This window comes from Podarcis liolepis (genome assembly GCF_965112155.1).
Source record: "Podarcis liolepis genome assembly, chromosome: 6".
Taxonomy (NCBI): Eukaryota; Metazoa; Chordata; class Lepidosauria; order Squamata; family Lacertidae; genus Podarcis; species Podarcis liolepis.
This window is the reverse complement of record NC_139559.1, coordinates 816,569-835,855: the sequence shown is the minus strand read 5'-3', so window position 1 is coordinate 835,855 and position 19,287 is coordinate 816,569. Positions and strand designations below refer to the sequence as shown.

The following is a 19,287-nucleotide window of genomic DNA, read 5'->3' as shown; positions in this document are numbered from 1 at the left end:
CCCCCCAGGTAATCCCTCCACCAACCAGCGGCACAACTGCCCACCTTGGAAAGCACTGCTGCTAATTCATTACAAGGAAAATACACCATCACCACCAACGGCTTATTGCAGACAGTAAAAATCCCCAGCAGTGTGTTTTCACTGAAGCAAAACTCCTTCTTGTCCCCTCCAACTTTTCAGTGGCCTTTCTGCCTCGGGGCTTTTGCTCAGCCAGTGGCAGATTTAGCCCAGGAGGTCTATGGTTTGGACAAGGCTGAGGGTGCCACAGGCCCCCGCCCTGGAAAGGACTGGCCAAGCCTGGAGCGTTTTCTTGAGGGCTGCCCTTTTCCTGCAAGACGGCCTCCAGCTGGAAGAGATGCAGGAGGCAAAGGCTCAGAGCCCAAGGCAAACCGGCTGCGGGTGCAGGGGGGACCACAGCAGGGCAGAGAGATGAAAGGCTCTGCAAACCAAAATAGCTGTGGACAAAATGACTCACTCTGGGAGGGCCAGTGGGGGAACAGCCCAGTCTCACCAGCCTTACTCTGACCACAAGAGCCAGATTTGGTGCAGGTGGGTCCCCGTGGGCCTCAATTTCTTCATTTGGATGTAGCAACAGGGAGGGAGGAACCGCTGCGGATGAGGCTGAGCCAAGAGCAAAAGAGTGGGGAATTAATAGAAGCCATTTCCCCCATCAAAATCCCCACCAGCTGCATTTCCACCCCATGGAGGTGGCGGAAGAGATACTGGACTCCTATTATTACGATTAATGCTCGGGTTGCGAACGTGATCCGTGTGGGATGCACCTTCGCAACCTGCAGCGGCGCTTCTGCGCACATGCAGGTTGCAATTTGGTGCTTCTGCTCAAAGCATGTTTTAGTGCTTCTGCGCATGCGTGACCTCTGAAACCCGGAAGTAACCTGTTCTGGTACTTCCGGGTTTGGGAGTGTCCGTAACCTGAAAAAACGCAACCTGAAGTGTCTGTAACCCGAGGTATGACTATTATTACTATAACAATTTGGGGTTGTAGCTTTTAGGCAGAGGGCTAAGCAGATTCTCTGCCTCATGGCTGCCCCAAGCAAATTTCATAATTAATAATAATAATAATAATAATAATAATAATAATAATAATAATAGGGAGACACTTCTAAGTCACATCTAATGTAGTAGTTCTTGTTCTTGGAAACAGCTTTAGCAGATTGCAGAGCAGTGCACACAGTGGGAATGCAGCCCCAAAGTTGGATGCTTTCAAAATGCCCCCTTAAAGAAGGGCCCTCGCAGCTCAGGGGCAAAGCATCCGCTGCCAGCCGAAGGTCCTGGTCCGCGGCATCTCCAGACATGGGCAAGAATTCCTGGAGAGCAACTGCCACTCCATGTAGACAATCCTGAGCTGGACGGGTCAATGGCTTTGACTCAGGCGAAGGCAGCGTCCGGCGTCCCTGAAGAGAAACAGCAGCAGCAGTAGATTTTCTCCCTCTTCCTAAAGTAACTTTATTACTACTGGGGGATGACCATTGATTCATTAATCTCCTTCTAAACTCCCATCTCTCAAGGCAGTTTGCATCCATCAAAAACCAGTCAAAACCCCTTTTGCTTTTAAATTGTTTTATTTTTTCATGCTTTTATTTTTTGTAACAGTGTAAACTGCTTTGACATGCTTTGTGATTGAGCGATACAGTATATAAACGCCTTTATAAATAAAGTAAGATGCAAACAATAAATAGGCTTCTAACAAGACTAACACCCTGGCCAAGGACCCACGTATCAGCCAGGGAAACCTTTTGGAACAAAAATGTCTTCAATTGTTTCCCGAAACTGATGCCGGAGGCTCCACAGAACAGGGGCAGCTGCACTACAAGCCCTGCTAAGGACTGGGCTTCTGACATCTTTGGCAGGGAAGCCTCTCCTGCCGACCGACTGCAGTGATTGACTGAGTGTATAAGGGACAAGGCAGTATCTCTCTCTCTCTCTCTCTCCCCAGCAATCAGGTCCTGAGCTGCATAGGCACTTGAACTTGACAAGTAGAGTGCACTGACAGCCATTGCAAATCCTGCAAGTAGGGAGTTATATGCCTCAAAAGATTCCATCAACGGTGTCTCCGAAAAATTGTACACATCACTTGGGAAGACAGGCAAATTAATGCCAGTGTACTGGAAGAAGCAAACATCACCAGTGTGGAAGCAATGATTCTTCAACATCAGCTTCGTTGGACTGGTGATGTTGTGCGGATGCCTGATGATCGTCTTCCAAAGCAACTACTCTATTCCGAACTTTAAAATGGAAAGCGTAATGCTGGTGGTCAACAAAAGAGGTTTAAAGACTCTCTCAAGGCAAATCTAAAAAAATGTAGTATAAACACCAACAACTGGAAAACAGTTGCCTGCGAGCGCTCCAGTTGGAGAACAGCCTTGACCAAAGGTGTCGTGGGCTTTGAAGACACTCGAACTCAGGATGCAAGGGAAAAACGTGCTAAGAGGAAGGCACGCTTGGCAAATCCATACTGTGATCAACTCCCGCATGGAAACCAATGTCCCCACTGTGGAAGGACGTGTGGCTCCAGAATTGGCCTCCACAGTCACTAACGGACTCACTGTTAAGACCGTGTTCATAGAAGACTATCTTACTCGGCTATGAGGGATCGCCAAAGGAGAATATGCTGGCGGTAATTCCCCCCCCAACATGCTAGCTGTTGCGTTCTGCACCAGCTGCAGCCTCCGAATCGACCCCAAGGGTAGCCCCACAAAGAGCACAGTGCAGGAATTCAACCATGAGGTTACCAACGCAGGGCAAGGGCAAACTATCGTAAGGTTACCAGATGTCCCCGTTTCCCAGGGACAGTCCCTGGATTTACAAATCAGTCCCCTGGCAAAATCTATCTATTTAGTAGGAAGTTGAAAAGTGTCCCTGGATTCATTGAAAAAAATCTGGTAACCTGAAGCCATGGATTGACAACCTAAGGCCTGGGGGCCGGATGCGGCTCAATTGTGTTCTCAGTCTGGCCCACGGACAGTCCGGGAATCAGCGTGTTTTTACATGAGCAGAATGTGTCCTTTTATTTAAAATGCATCTCTGGGTTATTTGTGGGGCATAGGAATTCATCCCCCCCCCAACAAAAAATATAGTCCGGCTCCCCACAAGGTCTGGGGGACTGTGGACCGGACCCCTGCTGAAGAAGTTTGCTGACCCCTGCCTTAAGCTATCGTGACAACGGACGGGGTACTGGGAAGGCTTTGCGTGATACCCCCGCCCACATCTCGTATCTTGATTTCTTTTCGTCAATGAACGGAAACCAAGAGCTCAGTGACTCCTGGACTGTTTACTGGCCCGAATATAAACAGACTGTGGAAGCTCCGCTTTTTCTGCCAGCTTGCAGTCCGCCTGCAGCTGTTCTTTCCTCGAGGACGACCAGGGTTGCAACATTTAAAAGCCACCCAGACTTTTGCTCCAGTTAGCAAGTTCCAAATCCGTTTTTTCGAAGGGACTGCCCTGCCTCTGAGGGAGGAGGAGGGAAAACAGTTCACCCTCCTGGGTATCAGGAGCAGCTTCTTCAAAGGGTTCCATAAAAATGCCCTATTGCCCTCCATTTCCTTTTGCACAGCAAATGTTCATGGCCCCATCTGAACACTGAAGGAGTTGCAGCATATAAAAATAAGGTGTTCTTTTTTAAAATCAACAGGGGCCCCAATGAAATGAAACTGCCATTTGGATGCAGGAAAAAGCTCAGCCATCTTCATCTATTTATTATTTCATAAAATGTATACACCTCTTTGATTGTAAAAAAAAGCCCCCTCAAAGCAGTTTATTGGGGGGGACGACCCATAAAATGATCCCTGAAAAAAGCAAAACAAAAAAACACCCCACCATTCCATAAATTCCGGTAACACTAGGGAAAAGCTCAGCTATATTCATCTATTTATTATTTCTTCAACTTTATGCACCTCTTGTTTGTAAAAGCCCCCCTCAATGCAGTTTATTAAAAAAAACACACCATAAAATGATCCCTGAAAAACTAACAACATTAATGCAAGGCTTACTAAAAGTTAAAATAACACTGGACTAAAACAGATTAAAACTCGCATTAGCTTTGTAAATATTTGGGCAGGCATGTCTATACAAAAATGCTTTTCGCAGATCTCAAAGGGAGTGTGGTTGTGTCTGGTGTCATGAGGCAGGGAGTTCCAAAGTGGAGTTGCTTCTGCTGTTTAGGGGTAAATTACAGTAAATTACTATTATTATTATTAATGAAAGGTTGAGTTCTTGCCCAGGCATAAGGGGAATTAAGGAGCCCCTTCTGCAGAAGGAGGCACTCAAGGGACCCTCGGTGGGTCAGGCCCCCTCGCGGGTAAACTGCTCTGAGCTTCAGCTACTGGACCAGGTGCGCAGCCTGGGAGTCATTCTGGACTCACAGCTGTCCATGGAGGCGCAGGTCAATTCTGTGTCCAGGGCAGCTGTTTACCAGCTCCATCTGGTATGCAGGATGAGACCCTCCCTGCCCGCAGACTGTCTCTCCAGAGTGGTGCATGCTCTGGTTATCTCCCGCTTGGACTACTGCAACGCGCTCTACGTGGGGCTACCTTTGAAGGTGACCCGGAAACTACAAGTAATCCAGAATGCGGCAGCCAGACTGGTGACTGGGGGCGGCCACCGAGACCATGTAACACCGGTCTTGAAAGATCTTCATTGGCTCCCAGTACGTTTCTGGGCACAGTTCAAAGTGTTGGTGCTGACCTTTAAAGCCCTAAATGGCCTCGGTCCAGTATACCTGAAGGAGCGTCTCCACCCCCATCGTTCTGCCCGGACACTGAGATCCAGCGCCGAGGGCCTTCTGGCAGTTCCCTCATTGCGAGAAGCAAAGCTACAGGGAACCAGGCAGAGGGCCTTCTCGGTGGTGGCACCTTCTCCCACCAGATGTCAAGGAAATAAACAACTATCTGACTTTTAGAAGGCATCTGAAGGCAGCCCTGTATCAGGAGGTTTTTTATGTTTGAAGTTTTATTCTGTTTTTAATATTCTGTTGGCAGCCACCCAGAGTAGCTGGGAAAACCCAGCCAGATGGGCGGGGTATAAGTATATCATCAACATTGATAGGTCGAGTTCTTGCCCAGGTGTAAGGGGAATTAAGGAGCCCCTTCTACAGAAGGAGGTCTCAAGGGCCCCTCGCAGGTAACCCGCTCCGAGCTTCAGCTTCTGGTTGCAACACCTTGAACTTGACCCAGACTTGCACCAGCAGCTGATGCAACCGGCAGTGCTGTGGCCCTGTCAGCACCGCAGCTCCACGGGCGCACTCTTCGCGGGGGAGAGGGATTTCCGACCTCATTCTAGAATCAAATTATTTTCTGAGCGGCGCAACCCCCCGGCCGGGATTCGAACTCGCCACCCCCGGCGACCCCGAGCGCGTCTTGAGTGGCGCGTCTCTCTCTCTCTCCCCCCCCCCCCCCGCCAGCCTGGCAGTGCGCCTGCGCCGCCCCGCCGCGCCCCCCGAGCGGCGCCTGCGCAGTGCTCCCGCCGGGGTGTGTCCGGCGCCTGCGCGCCGCCGGCCGCGGGTCCCGAAGACAAGATGGCGGCTGCGGCTGCCCGGGCGAGGCGGCGGCGGGAGGGCGGCGCAGAGCGGAGAGGCCCCCAGCAGCCCGGCGCCCCGGCCCCAGGTGAGGGCGGCGCGGCGCGGGCCCGGGAGGCGGCGCGCGGGGCGGCGGGGGCGGGGGCGCGCGCGCGAGGGGGCGGGGGCGCGGCGGCGAGGGAGGAGGGGCCGCCCGGGGCGACGCCGCCGCCATCTTGGAAGGAGGCGCGCGCGCGGCCGAGAGGGGCGGGGGCGCGCCTGTCCCTGTGTGCGGCTCCCCCGCCCTGCGTATCCGGGGCCAGGAGCGGCAGCGCCCCCTGGCGGAGGCGCCCCGGGCGGAAGAGCGGCGCGGCTGCGGCTCCTCTCGCCTCCCGGGCCGGGCAGGGAGCGCCCAGGGGCCGCCGCCTCGGCCTCCTCTCCGTCCGCGCCCGCCCTCCGCCCTGCCTGCGTCCTGCTCGCCCGCCTGCCGGCCCGCCTGCCTCTCTCTGGCTGCTGCGCCGCTGGCCGGTCTGCGCTGGGCGGCCCAGCCCCCGATCCTCCCTCCGCGGCCGCCGAGCCAATGGCTTCTCCCCGCCCCGCCCCTCCGTCCCTCCCTCCCTCGCTCGCTCACCGCCGCCTCCTTCCTTGCCTTGCAGCCCCGCAGCGCCCCGCCGCCGGCCCTCGGCCCCACGAGCCCCACGGAGACCTGGCCCCGGCGCCCCGCCGCACCAGCCGCCGCTAGCCGCCAGCCCGGGACTCTCCGGCAGCAGCCCAGGATCGTCGCCCTCGCCGCAGCTTCTGGTTCCTGGCGGAGGCCGCCCCCTGTGGGTATCTCCTCCTCCTGCTGCTGCTCTGCAGCCCATGGACCTTCTCGGTGTCTCCCCCCAGGCGGCCGCCCTCCCATTAAACCGGGCACTGCTGTGCGCTGCCCCCTCCAGAAGCTCCTCCGCTGTTCTGCTTTTCCGCCCTCCGCTGGTGTCGCAAGGAATGGAGGCTTAGATGCCCCCCAAGGGGCAGCTGAGCACCACAAGCAGCACTCTCCCCACTTTGGGGGGTCTCCCCGTAGAGTTCAAAGGCATTTGCTGCCCCCAACTAAAGCCTCTTACAAATTTTCCCCCGGTGTACAGAGTCGTCCCACACACAAGTCAAGGTGCCTTTGCTGCTTCTCCCAAGGAATCCTGGGCGCTGTGGTTTGGGAAGGGTGCTGAGATCTCTGTGTTCAAGGCCCCAGCACCCTTTCCAAACAGCAGTTTTCTCAGATTCCGGGAGGAATCCTTCTGTATCCCAAATAATTCCTTGGACTGGTCGGGCTCCAAGCTGCTGCTCCCAGTGCCCATTTCCACACTCCAAAAGGCTTCTCAACAGAGCAGAAAGCAGGAATGTTTCTCTGCCATTGCCGCTTCTAAGCTGTAAGCTCCTTGGGGGCACGGCCTGGATTTCCAAAACATTTCAGACTCTTACCATACTATGGGCCATGTACAATACCAGGTAGCTGTGCCCTGGTGGCAGTTCAGCCTTGTGAATAAGCCTTCAAAAGTTTCTAAATAAAGACATTCTGGCTTGCTGGGATGTAGCAGAGGAGGGACTGAGACCTGCATTTCTCTGCTGTGTTTCTATGCAGGGGGCAGAGGGAGGCTTTCATCCTTTAGCAGCCCCCGTGGTTCCTTTGCTGGGCACAAAGGAGGGCTGAGTGCCAGCCTTGCCCCTCTTCAATTGCCACACTCCTTTGCCCACATACAGTTCCTTTTCACCTATGTCTGCCGGGCAAGTTCTTAAATACAGTTATGCCAATCCCTTTAGGGGCTAAAGGAGCAGGGGGTTCTGGGGGTTCATTGGCATAATTCCCTCTGTATCCTGGGGCCCAGGGGTATAACAGACTTGGGCACAAAGAGTCCTGGCTGGCGGAATATGGTTGGCGTTGGATATGTGATCAGACGAAACCTTATTATGTGCTTAGGTAGCCCAAGGGTGTCCTCTGGCCACAGCTCCTGTCACTCCTGACTGTTGGCCTTGCTGCCTGAGGCTGCTGGGGGTTGGGGTCTGCAGCAGGTTCGCCACCCTTCATGCACAATGCTCTGTTCTGACTGTTAAACGTGGAGTGAGTTGATGGGAGGGGGCAAACAAGAGAGGATAAGGTCACCAATGGTGCAGATAGCCTGGTGAAGCTGCCCACCCCCTCTCCCCGCCCAACACGGGCTTGCCTGTGTCTTAAGTTGAATCATCACCTAACTGCCTGAGCAGGGGTCTTGCGCAACCAAGCAGAGCTATTGAGCTTGCCTGGAGATCTGTAGTGGAACTCCTGAGAGCCAGTGTGGTGTAGTGGTTAAGAGCGGTAGTCTCATAATCTGGGGAACCGGGTTCGCGTCTCCGCTCCTCCACCTGCAGCTGCTGGGTGACCTTGGGCTGGTCACACTTCTCTCTGAAGTCTCTCAGCCCCACTCACCTCACAGAGTGTTTGTTGTGGGGGAGGAAGGGGAAAAGGAGAATGTTAGCTGCTATGAGACTCCTTAAAGGGAGTGAAAGGCGGGATATCAAATCCAAACTCTTCTTCTCTTCTTCCTACTCTGTTCTGCTACAACCAGGCTTCAAGAGCAGGCAAGTTCAAAGGGAAGCCCAGCTGGTAGCCATGCTGAGTCTTTTGGATGCTGTTTGGACAGCAAAACCGGGCTCCCTGGGATGCACCCTTGAGGGACTCTCAGACTGAGCCTAGTGTCAGACAGGCAAGGCAGATGCAGACAGCCCACCCGCCTGCCCTCGTGCCCTGCAGTGCACACTCATGGTGTTCCTGGAGCGTGGCTTAAAACGATCAAAAGCTCTCCAGGCTTCCAAGAGAACTTTTCCCCTGTGCCTCCAGATTGGGTTGGCCCGAGCCCAGGACTCAGCAGAAAGGATTCTGTGGAGAAGATGGTATCTTGGTGATGCCTTAACAATAGGGAAAGGAGTCAGGGTTGGCGTGGCACGCAGGGCTCTGCACCTCCTGCTCCAGCAGAATTCGGCAGCAGAGAGCGAATGGGCAGGAGGCGCATTCCCAAGGGAGATGGCCTGGGGAAGGCTGGCTGGCAACTCCTTGATCTCCACCACTTCATTGCGTGGGGCTCTGTGCCCAACAGGCACCCTCTTGGTTGCTCATTCTGGCTTGGGCGCAAATAGCCAGCCTACAGGCAGGGGGGTTTGCGGCCCAGAAGCTATAACTAGGGTGTCCCCTCCCCTTAGTGCTAGTTGCCCTATTGGTCATGAATGACTCTGCCGCCCTCCAGGTGTGCTTCCCATCATCTCTGGCCAACAGCCATCTTGGCTGGGGCTGATGGGAGCTGAAGTCCAGTGTCATCCAAAGGACCAGAGTTTAGCTAACTCAGCCTGCAGGGTCTGGGCAAATAAATGCTCTTGTGGGTTTTTTTTTTGGTGTTCCCTGTCTTTGGGGCGCATGTGAGGTTTGCCTTTGGACCCCCAAAACTCAGGTGTGCCTGCCTGTTTTGCCAGGCAGGCCCAAGAGGGCTGTGCATGCAAGAGCTCTTCCGGTCTGGACTAGTGGCTGTGTGAACAGAGCATTTTGTGACAGCGTTTCCTTCTGTCTCCTGCAGTGCAAATGGTGAGAAATGGCCCATGAGAACCACGGCAGCTCTGGGGAAGAAGCTGCTCTGATGAGCCACTCTCCCAGCACCTCCCACCAGAACCAGCCCAGCTCCCCCAAACCTGTCCGGCAGGTCCAGGATTTGCCAGGTACTTGTTTTGTTTTTGAATTTCCATTCGCTTTTTACAATACAACATTATAAAAAACACCAATTACATATCCATATCAAGAGATTCCTTCAAATCTTGGGACTTCCACCCTCCCCTTCCCTGGAGTCCCATTCTGATCATATAACGCTGCATCTTCTCCAAACTCTCTTATATGAAACCATATTTTCCATGATGATTGTTACGCTACAAGTGAAATCAAAATCCTGCCCATGTTTCCATCTGTTTACAGTGGCCTCTGATTTGCCAGGTTCTTGTTGGCTGTTAGGAGAGCCCCGCGTGGCACAGGGTTGGGGGGGGGCAGAAAGCAGGAAGGAAGCTGCATGTGGGCGCCCCCCCTGCTCCCCCAGCCAAGCCTTCCTGACCCATAGCTCTAGGGATGCAGCCTGTGCTGGATGGGGTCGCACTCCCCATTGCGAGGACACAAGTTTTCCTCTTGGGCAGGCTCCAGGATTGAGCCCTCAGGTTTGTGTTGAGGCCAGGAGTGCATGTGCACAGGTGAAGCCAGGCTGCCAGCTGCCCTCGTTCCTTGAGGGGCCTGAAATGGCCACCGTGAGACACGCCTTTGTGGCGTCCCTTTTGGATTGCTATAACGTGCTCCGTTTGGGGTTGCCTTTGAAAAGGGCTCAGAAACTTCCAGCTGGCTCCAAGAGCTGCAACCAGATTGCTGACCAGGGCTGGTTACAGGGAGCAGGCGCCTCCCTTGCTAGACAGAACCACCGGCCTGTTTCCAGGCACAATTCAAAGTGCTCATTATGACCTATCAAGCCCTGCATGGCTGAGAGACTTTATTCTCCCATATGAACCTGCCTGGGACCCAGGATCTTCAGGAAAGGCCACTTCTCTCCATCCCCCCCTTGGTGGGGACACGGGAGGGGGCCTTCTCCGTGGCGACTGAGCCAAGATTCTGGGACTCCTTCCTGGGAGAAGCTAGACCAGCTCCCTCTTTGCTGTCCCTCTGCTGGAAGGTGAAGACCTCCTTGTTCCAAAAGGCTTTGGGGGACTGCCTTCTTTTTAATGAGAGGCCTGGTGCCATGCTGTTTTTATCGCAATTATTTGTACGTTTTAAACAGATTTCATGCTTGTATATAGTTCTATTAACGTTTAATTGTTTTTTATTTATTGCTTTTTTGGTTTTTAGCGATTCTTGTTTTTTATCTGTAAGCAGCCTTGAGTCCCGGGGTATAAATGAATATATAACAATAGTGATAAGAGCTCTTCTTCTGCTGTCCCTCAGATGAGCTGGTGCAGGCCGGCTGGGAGAAGTGCTGGAGCAAGCGGGAGAGCCGCCCCTACTACTTCAACCGCTTCACCAACCAGTCGCTCTGGGAGATGCCGCTTTTGGGGCAGCACGACGTCATTGTGAGTTGTCTGTCAAGCGGGCGGAGAGGGGAGTCCGCAGCCAGCGGGAGGCCTGGCCGCCTGGAGGCTTTCGAAAAAGGAGAGCTGCCTGCATGGGGCATGGGGGGTGGAGGGCTCCTGGTGGCCTAACTCTTCTCTTTCTGGGCTTTCTAGTCGGACCCTCTGGGCCTGAACGCCACCCCGATGCCTGCAGAAGGGGCAGTTGGCGATGCGGCGGCTGCAGCTACTGCTGCTGCTGCTGCTGCTGCTGCTGCTGCCGCCGCTGCCGCCACTTCTGAAAACAAGATGCGAAAGCGGAGACTCTCTGAGGAGGTTCAGCCCAGCGGCAACAGCGTGAAGAAGGCCAAGGTAGGCCTGGTGGGCACCGAAAACTCCCCAGGTGTGGGAGGAGTTTGCCTTTGAGGAGTCAGTACAGAGGCTTAAAGCAGATTCCCACTTGGCCAGACTTCTCTTCAGAAATGCATCACCGGGCAGAGTCCACAAGGGCCTCCATTAACACACAGCCCGTAAAGGAAAAGGGCATCATCCTGGCTGTTGATACTCCCAGCAGCCCCCTCCTGACACCCCAGGACCTCCCCCCCCCCATGCAACCTTCCAAGTCCATGGAAACACTTACTCAACCCAAGCCTTTTTGCTGTACACGCAGAACCCTCCCTGCATCTTATCTGGAGCTGCTTTTCATGCTTCTAACGCTCTGCCTTAGGCTCCTCCTAAACCGGTTCCTGCCAGTTTTGTGGCCAGGCCGCACTTCTGCCTTCCTGATAATGGGTTTGGCAGAATTTCCACACCAGTCAAACTGAAGCTTGAACGGCGTTTCTCCCCTAGGTGGCAGGCAGGGCTGCTTCTGTTTCTTGCAGAAACTTCTGAAGAAACTTTCTTGCAGAAACTTGCAGAGCCTTTCAGAGCAGAGGGAACCAGGCCAAATGGGTGTGGCATGTTCCCCGGAAACTGGGGCTGGCTGGCTGGCTGTTCAACTTCTTGGCAGGAAGCAGCTGTCTGCAGACACGTCTCCCTGTGGGTTGAAGTCGTCAGGGGCAACTGGGCATCCCTGGCGTGAGCACCTCCTCTTCTTAATATTTATTGGTATCCAAATTGACCGGGTGCCTTCTTCTCCCTTATTGTCCTGCCCTTATCTTATTCCTTGTGGGAGGAACCAAGAGATCTCTGGTAGCAATTTTGATTCAGTTCCGTCCCTTGCAACGAGAGGAGAGATGGGTGTTGCCTTGGCCAGCCTGGCCTTGGCGCTTCCCCCTCTCCCAACGTGACCTGGCGTTTCTCACTTCCAGGTGGATGTCCCGGCAAACGCCCCTACTCAGCCAACACCCAACTCCTCCAACGCCCCTGGGGCAGCTCTGCTGAAGATGTTTGGTGTCTCTCCTGAAGACAAGCAGGCAGCTCTTTTGCGACCCACCGAGTGAGTCGCGTCCGCCTGCTCTGCCCCCGGAGGGCACTGGCGTGGAGGTGGGCTCTGGGCAGGGGACTTGGGTGCTGCTGAGCCCCACCCACAGCGACCAGGCAGTTCACAGCCTGTTGCCTCCCCCCCCCCCGCAGAGTGTACTGGGACTTGGACATCCAGACCAACGCCGTGATCAAGCAGAGGGCGCCCTCGGAGGTGCTGAGCCCCCACCCGGAAGTGGAGCTCCTCCGGTCCCAGCTGATGCTGAAGCTGCGCCAGCATTACCGGGAGCTCTGCCAGCAGCGAGAGGGTGAGTTCTGCCTGCAAGCTTCCCGCCCCCTTTTCCCTAGACGCCTGCCCCGTGCTGGGCGCTTCTTCCCAGAGCCCACAGCCTGCCTCCCTCCCTCCCCTCCCCAGGGATTGAACCTCCGCGGGAATCCTTCAACCGCTGGATGCTGGAGCGGAAGGTGGTGGACAGAGGGACGGATCCTTTGCTGCCGAGCAACTGTGAACCGGTCGTGTCTCCTTCCATGTTCAGAGAAATCATGAATGACATTCCCATCAGGTACTGCGGGCAGGTGGTGCTCCTAAGGTGGTCCCTGGGAGTCTCCCCCACATTCTTCGTTAGGCAAAGGCCAGTAGCTGAAAATCGAAGGAGGGGAGAGTTGCTGTTTTGCTCAGCTCCTGCATCTAGGCCAGGTGGGCCGTTGGCCTGATCCAGTCGGCTCTACTTGGGGCATATGTGCTCAGGGGTTCCCTACCCCTGTCTTCGCAGCAGTGGCTCTCTGGGGTTGGACTCCGATGGACTCTCCTTCCTCGGAGGTCTTCACGCAGAGGTTGGGTGGCCCCCTGCCTGGGATTCTTTAGCTGTTGTTCCTGCGTTGCAGGGGTTGGGCTAGATGACCCTTGGGGTCCCTTCCAGCTCTCCAGTTCTGTGATTCCACCTTCTTACCTGTCCTGCAGATTGTCCCGCATCAAGTTCCGGGAGGAAGCCAAGCGGCTGCTCTTCAAATACGCTGAGGCTGCAAAGAGGCTCATTGAGTCCAGGTGGGAACTTTGGCATTTCTGTCCTTGTTGTCGCTCGGGGAGTAGGAAGCTCAAGAGGGCAAGAGGGGGCGGGGGGGGGCAGGGTCTGGCGGGCTTGCAAAAATCAGTGCAAAAGGGGCGAGGCTCTGTGTGTGTGTGAAGGAAAGCAAGCAGCGTGATTAAAAGGAAGGAGAGTCGGGCCACTCACCAGAAACTGTGCGGTGGAGGAAGGTTGCGAGGAAAAGGGAAGTGGCCAAAAGGCGGAGCACTGAGAGGGAGAGAGCAGGATGTGTTTAAAGCTGTTGCTGAGTCCTTGTTCAGTTTTAAAGGCGGGGAGAAGAGTTAGGTGCTCTGTTGGCCACGGGGTTCAGGCATGTTGCCCTCTGTGTGCTGCAGGAGCGCCTCCCCAGACAGCAGGAAGGTGGTGAAGTGGAACGTGGAGGACACCTTCAGCTGGCTGCGACGGGACCACTCCGCCTCAAAGGAAGACTACATGGTCAGTTGCCTTTTGCAGGGGCAGAGCCCCCTCTGGGTATGTGTGTCCCCCTGTCTGCACCTGGGGGCACTCCAGCATGTGTAACAGCCCTCCCCCCCCCCAGGACCGCCTGGAGCACCTGCGCAAGCAGTGTGGGCCCCACGTGTCGGCGGCAGCCAAGGACTCGGTGGAGGGCATTTGCAGTAAGATCTACCACATCTCTCTGGAGTACGTCAAGCGCATTCGTGAGAAGCACCTGGCCATCCTCAAGGAGCACAACATCTCTGGTAGGCGCAAGCAAGAGGAAACGTGAGCCCGGGTGGTGTCGTTGTCGAGAGCGTTGGATTCAAATCCCGTCCTTGGCCCTGAAACTCACCGGGTCACCTTGAGCCAGTCGCAGTCCCTTAGCCTGTCCTCCCTTGCAGGGCTGGCGCTGTTGTGAGGATTAAGTGAGGAGAGGGAGAGCCACGTGTGACCCCTTGCGCTCCTTGGTGGGATAAACAAGAACAGCAAATCCGTCCTAGATCAATCGGCTGAGGCTGCAGACTCCCAGCCGCTTTTTGTGTTGGGGGGAACGGGGTCAGGGGCACTTGGACTGGGGTGGGAGCTGCCCCTCGCCCTGCTTCCGCCAGCCGGCGTGGGCGTGGCCTGGGTGGCCCTAACTCCTCCCCTCCACCTGCAGCGGAGGCAGAGACTCCAGAGGTGCAGGACCGGCTTGTCTACTGCTACCCGGTGAGGCTGGCCGCCCCTTCCCCCCCGCTGCCAAACGTGGAGATCCACGTGGAGAACAACGTGGTGTGCGTCCGCTACAAGGGAGAGATGGTGAAAGTCAGCCGCAGCTACTTCAGCAAGCTGGTAGGTGGCAGCAGGGAGAGGAGAGTGAGATGGGGGGGGCAGGGTCAGGGTCAGGCCACCCACCCACACCCCTTGCATCCCGGCATCACCTTCTCCCCCTCTGCTCTTCCTCAGTGGCTGCTTTATCGGTACAGCTGCATCGACGACTCGGCCTTTGAGCGCTTTCTGCCGAGAGTGTGGTGCCTCCTCCGCAGATACCAGGTATGCCCTGCCCTGCTGAGCTTGGGCTGACGGGGGCAGGCGGGGGGCTGGCTGTCCCTCCAGGCTGGTGAGCCAGGTGTCCCCTCAGTCGGCTGAGGAGCTTCCCTGGGCAGATGCCTGTGACCCTGGCGAGACCACCAGGCCCTGTGCTCTTGCGGGGCTTAGGGGCTCGGAGCAGGTGGCTCGGGGTTTCACTTTAAGGGCGATCCAGTAATGAACACACTCCTTTGCTCTCCCCCCAGATGATGTTTGGCACCGGGCTCTACGAGGGGACCGGCCTGCAGGGGGCGCTCCCGGTCCACATCTTCGAAGCCCTGCACAAGCTCTTTGGCGTGAGCTTTGAGTGCTTTGCCTCCCCCTTGAACTGCTACTTCAAGCAGTATTGCTCGGCTTTTCTGGACACAGACGGCTACTTCGGCTCGAGGGGGTGAGTGCCAGGAGGGGGCTGGCGGGAGCCCAAAGAGGCTTGGGGTGCCCTAAGGGGGAGAGGAGGAGGAGGAGGAGGAGGAGGAAGGACAGACAGGGGTCCCTGCCTGCTGTGTTAGACTGAGGTCACCCGTGGCTTTGGGGGTTAGGTATACCTCCCCCCAAGTTCTTTCTGCCTCCCCTTCCCTCATGGGCCCTGCTGCATCTTTCTCCTTCAGTCCCTGCCTGGATTTCTTCCCCATCAGTGGCTCGTTTGAGGCAAACCCTCCGTTCTGTGAGGAGCTGATGGATGCCATGGTGTCCCACTTTGAGGTATGCTCCCCCCTCCCCCCTTGGGGCTGTTGCTTTGCTGCAAGGTCCCATTGCCTCCCTGGTCCGTCCTTCTGGCTTCACTGTCGGGTGGGGTCTTCCTTTCTCCCCCCGCCCCTCGCACCTTGCCCACGAGGCTGAGGGTGCTTGTTCTTCTCCGCTGCCTTAGAAGCTGCTGGAGGCCTCCAATGAGCCCCTCTCCTTCATCGTCTTCATCCCAGAGTGGCGGGATCCTCCCACGCCAGCCCTCACGCGCATGGAGCAGAGCCGGTTCAAGCGCCACCAGCTCATTCTGCCCGCCTTCGACCACGAGTATCGCAGCGGCTCCCAGCATGTCTGCAAAAAGTAAGCTGAGAGCCCCAAACCTGCCCCTTCTTTCTCCCCTGCCCCCGTCCCCCAGATGCGGTGAGTGATCAGAGAACAAAAAGGAATGCAATCTCTTTAGCAGAAGAAATGCAAACCGGCAGTAGAGGATCTGAAAAGAATTCCAGGAGCACATTGCTAAAAACGTAGAAGACCAGCAACAAAACAATCCTTTAAAGACCTTAGTATCAGGAGGCTCGTCAAGGTTTAGACCTTTGGAAGAAAGGCCACTGAAGGGGGCAGAAGTAGGTGGCAGAGAAGCCTTCTTTGCACCTGTCTTCCCTGCCGAATCTGCAGGCCTGACTCCTGCGCCTGAGCCTGACCTTCACAGCAAGGGAGTGGTGAGGTGGCAGAGAGTTCTTAACTCAAGAGTGAAATCGCTGCTCTTCTAACAACTATGTAACGTGTCCCCTAAGATTAATGAGTTACCAATGCCACACCTTTTTTAAAGGGGTTGCAAAGAGGGGGAATCTGGTAAATTAGGTGCTAGTTAGCTTTACATCTGTTTTGGAGAATCTGGTGGAAAGCGTTAAAGGTGGAATTGCCAAGCATACGGAAGAACAAGCCTGGCTGAAGAAGAATGAGCATGGCTTCTCCAAGGGCAAGGCTTCTCTCACTAACCTATTGGAATCGTTCAAAACTGTCAGCAGGCCGGTAGATAGAGGAGATCCAGTTGGCATAGTGTACTTGCACTTTGAGGAAGCTTTTGACAAAGTGCCTCTTTGCTAATAGTTGTTGTTGTTGCCTATTTCGCTGGGTTTCCCCAGCCACTCTGGGCGGCTCTCAACAGAATTAAAAGCACAGTAAAACATCATGCATTAGAAACTTCCCTAAACAGGGCTTAGAAGTCATAGAATACCAGGCAAAGTCGGCTTGTGGATCAGGAACTTGTTAACCCACAGAAAGCAGAGAGCAGGGGATTTTGAGCACTTCCAAGCTGCAGGCTACGATAGCAAATGTGGGCTCTATTCAGGGGTGCTTCACCCGGCACCTCTTCCCTGAGGTGAAGGCGCTGGCTCCCCCGCCAGATGGCCACCGACAGAAGGAGGAGCCCCTGTCTAGTCTGGCCATCTCTCCTCCAGCCTTGTCACCTGAGATCCCTTTCACAGCAGGTTTGAGGGACTGAACTGGATGCTCTCCATGCAAAATGGGGAGTAGCGAATCTGTGAGGCCAAGCTGCATCTCCCTGGCTGTTGGCCGGGGCTGATGGGAGCTGGAGTCCAGCTCTGTGTCCCTGTTCTGTGCATTGGGACCTGGGCTGGGCCCTCGACTCCTCCGAGGGGCAGCTCTGACCGCCTGTCTTCTCTTCCAGGGAGGAGATGTACTACAAAGCTGTGCACAACACCGCTGTCCTCTTCCTGCAAAACAACTCCGGCTTTGCCAAGTGGGAGCCCAACGCAGAGCGACTGCAGGAGCTCGTCACGGCCTATAAGCACTCGGGGCGGACCCTGGCTTCGTCTGCCTCCTCCTCCTCGTCTTCCTCTTCAGCTTCAGAGAAGGAGCGAGAGACAGTTCAGGACCAGAGCACCAGCCGGGAGACAACCCCGAACTAGCACACTCCTGGCTGGGCTGATGGGCAGCGGCGGTGGGAGAGGACTCTGCTCCTAAGGGAGGGCGAGGGGGCTGGCCCCACAGTGCTGGAGGCGGGGATCAGCTCCTCCGCCTCTCCAGCCCCGCAGGCCCTTCCTCCTCCCTCCCTGGGGGGCGTTCCCCCGCCCCCATATGCTCCACGCAGCGACAGGACCGGCTCCTGGCCTCCTTGAGGTGTGCTGGGCGAGGAGGTGCCTGCCGCCCACGTCGTAGCTCCCCCACGGATCCCAGGTGGGACGGACAGCGGGGTGAGGGTCTGGCTGTTGGAGGCCAAGGGGTGGCCCAGTGCTGCAGCCGGAGGTGGACAGTCTTCCGCGAGGGAAAAGGAGCACGAACAGAGGGAAGATGGTGGCGCCGTGCCCTGCGGTGTCCTTTGCGCTGCTCCAGCCGTGTGTCTATACTGTAAATACCTGTCCGTGTGGCGACTCCGAAAGGCCATGCCGCCGCCTCCCCCCCCTTCCTCCCCAGCTGTACCAGTTGTGTGTTTTCACCGAAGCTCTTTACTGTAACCTGGGGGGCAAGGCCGCCCCCCTTTGTGTGTGTACAGAGGTCTTGGCTGCCATTTTTGTAGTCGTCGCAGTTTTTATCCGAGGCTCCGGGCTTCCTTGGAGACCAGCAGAGGGGTTTTGTGTTTTTTAAAGGATTTTAATTTAACAGTGCTAACCATTTTATTACTTTTATCAAAAGAGCAAAGGAAAAGTCTATTTTTGATTTTGTTTCCCAGTTCTTAGGAACATTAAAACCAGCATTACGGTGCCCCCCCAGGCCTTGGCTGCTTTTCCTGTGTTAGGTTGAGTTCGGGAAAGGTAGCTCACAAGGTGCTGATCCTGTAGGGTTGAAACCATGGGAAGCTTGGAAGAGGTAAAGGTGTATCTTGTGCCTGCTAGATCAGAGGACAAGCTGTGTGTGTGTGTGTGTGTGTGTGTGTGTGTGTGTGTGTAAAAGGGGGGGGTGCCTCTTGTTCTTCCTGCTCCTCCTGCTCAGCTGATGTGCAGGACTTGCTTTGATGCTGCAGAAAAGAGAAGGGTGTGTGGATGTTGGTGTAACTGACACTAACACCCTAAGTGGCTCAATACACAACATCCCTCCGGGATCTCTTTCACATGCAAAGGTTGTTCCTGTCTCCTCCTCTGCTCAGCTTCTGCACCAGCAGCTGCGTCCAGCAGCAATAAGTTTGGGAAGGTTTAGTTCTGTTTAGTTCTGTTTTTTGTTTGAACCATTGAAACCTGTTAGTGGGCAGCCACTCAAGCCCTGCTGGGCGCTTGCTAGACGGAAGACTTGTTGACTGCAAACATAATCCAGGCCTGCAATGATTTTAAGAGCAAATGTCAAGCTCTGGGCTTTGTGACAGTCTTGAGCAGCTGGGTGCTTCCCTCTGAAGGCATGCTCTGACTCTTGGCCTGCTTTTGCAAGGCGGCAAATTCTTCTTTTCAGCCAGCTGCTCCCCGGATATGAAAGAACCCTGCCTCTCCCCCCACCCTCAAGTGCTGGAAATAGCATCCTGGCTGCCCCAGAAGTGCTTCAGGGCAGGGGGGGGGTTTCAAGCCTCCCTTCCCACCCCTGTCACTTTGGTGTACAGTGGTGCCCCGCAAGACGAATGCCTCGCAAGACGGAAAACCCGCTAGACGAAAGGGTTTTCCGTTTTTGAGCTGCTTCGCAAGACGATTTCCCCTATGGGCTTGCTTTGCAAGACGAAAACGTCTTGCGAGTGTTCCGATTTTTTTTCGCTTTCCCCCCTTTTTCTAAGCCGCTAATCCGCTAATAGCCTTTTAGCCGCTAATCCGCTAAGCCTTTAATAGCCGCTAAACCACTAATAGTGCTAATCCGCTAATAGGGTTGCTTCACAAGACGAAAAAACCGCTAGACGAAGAGACTTGCGGAACGGATTAATTTCATCTTGCGAGGCACCACTCCTAGTATCATAGAATGGTGGAGTTGGGCCTCTGAGGGTCATCTAGTCCAACCCCCTGCAATGCAGGAATCTCAACTCGAGCATCAAGACAGATGGCCATCCAACTTCTGCTTTATTTTTAT

The 19,287-nt window shown here is 55.3% G+C and overlaps 1 protein-coding gene across 2 annotated transcripts; it reads left to right on the top strand.

Annotated features, from left to right (window-relative positions):
* The first annotated feature begins 6,206 nt into the window (after positions 1-6,206).
* On the top strand, positions 6,207-18,017 carry PCIF1 (phosphorylated CTD interacting factor 1). 2 transcript variants are annotated; one of them, XM_083508657.1, is made up of 16 exons: positions 6,207-6,336; positions 9,094-9,232; positions 10,488-10,612; positions 10,766-10,960; positions 11,899-12,026; positions 12,164-12,318; positions 12,426-12,573; positions 12,972-13,055; positions 13,431-13,530; positions 13,634-13,796; positions 14,192-14,364; positions 14,479-14,565; positions 14,808-14,992; positions 15,210-15,303; positions 15,470-15,645; positions 16,976-18,017. In XM_083508657.1, the coding sequence occupies exons 2-16, from the start codon at positions 9,109-9,111 to the stop codon at positions 17,214-17,216; spliced, it is 2,178 nt and encodes a 725-aa protein (XP_083364783.1). In that variant the 5' UTR covers positions 6,207-6,336; positions 9,094-9,108; the 3' UTR covers positions 17,217-18,017. The 2 variants fall into 2 exon arrangements, with proteins under 2 accessions (XP_083364783.1, XP_083364784.1); XM_083508658.1 differs by having other exon boundaries at positions 6,276-6,662.
* The last annotated feature ends 1,270 nt before the right edge of the window (positions 18,018-19,287 follow it).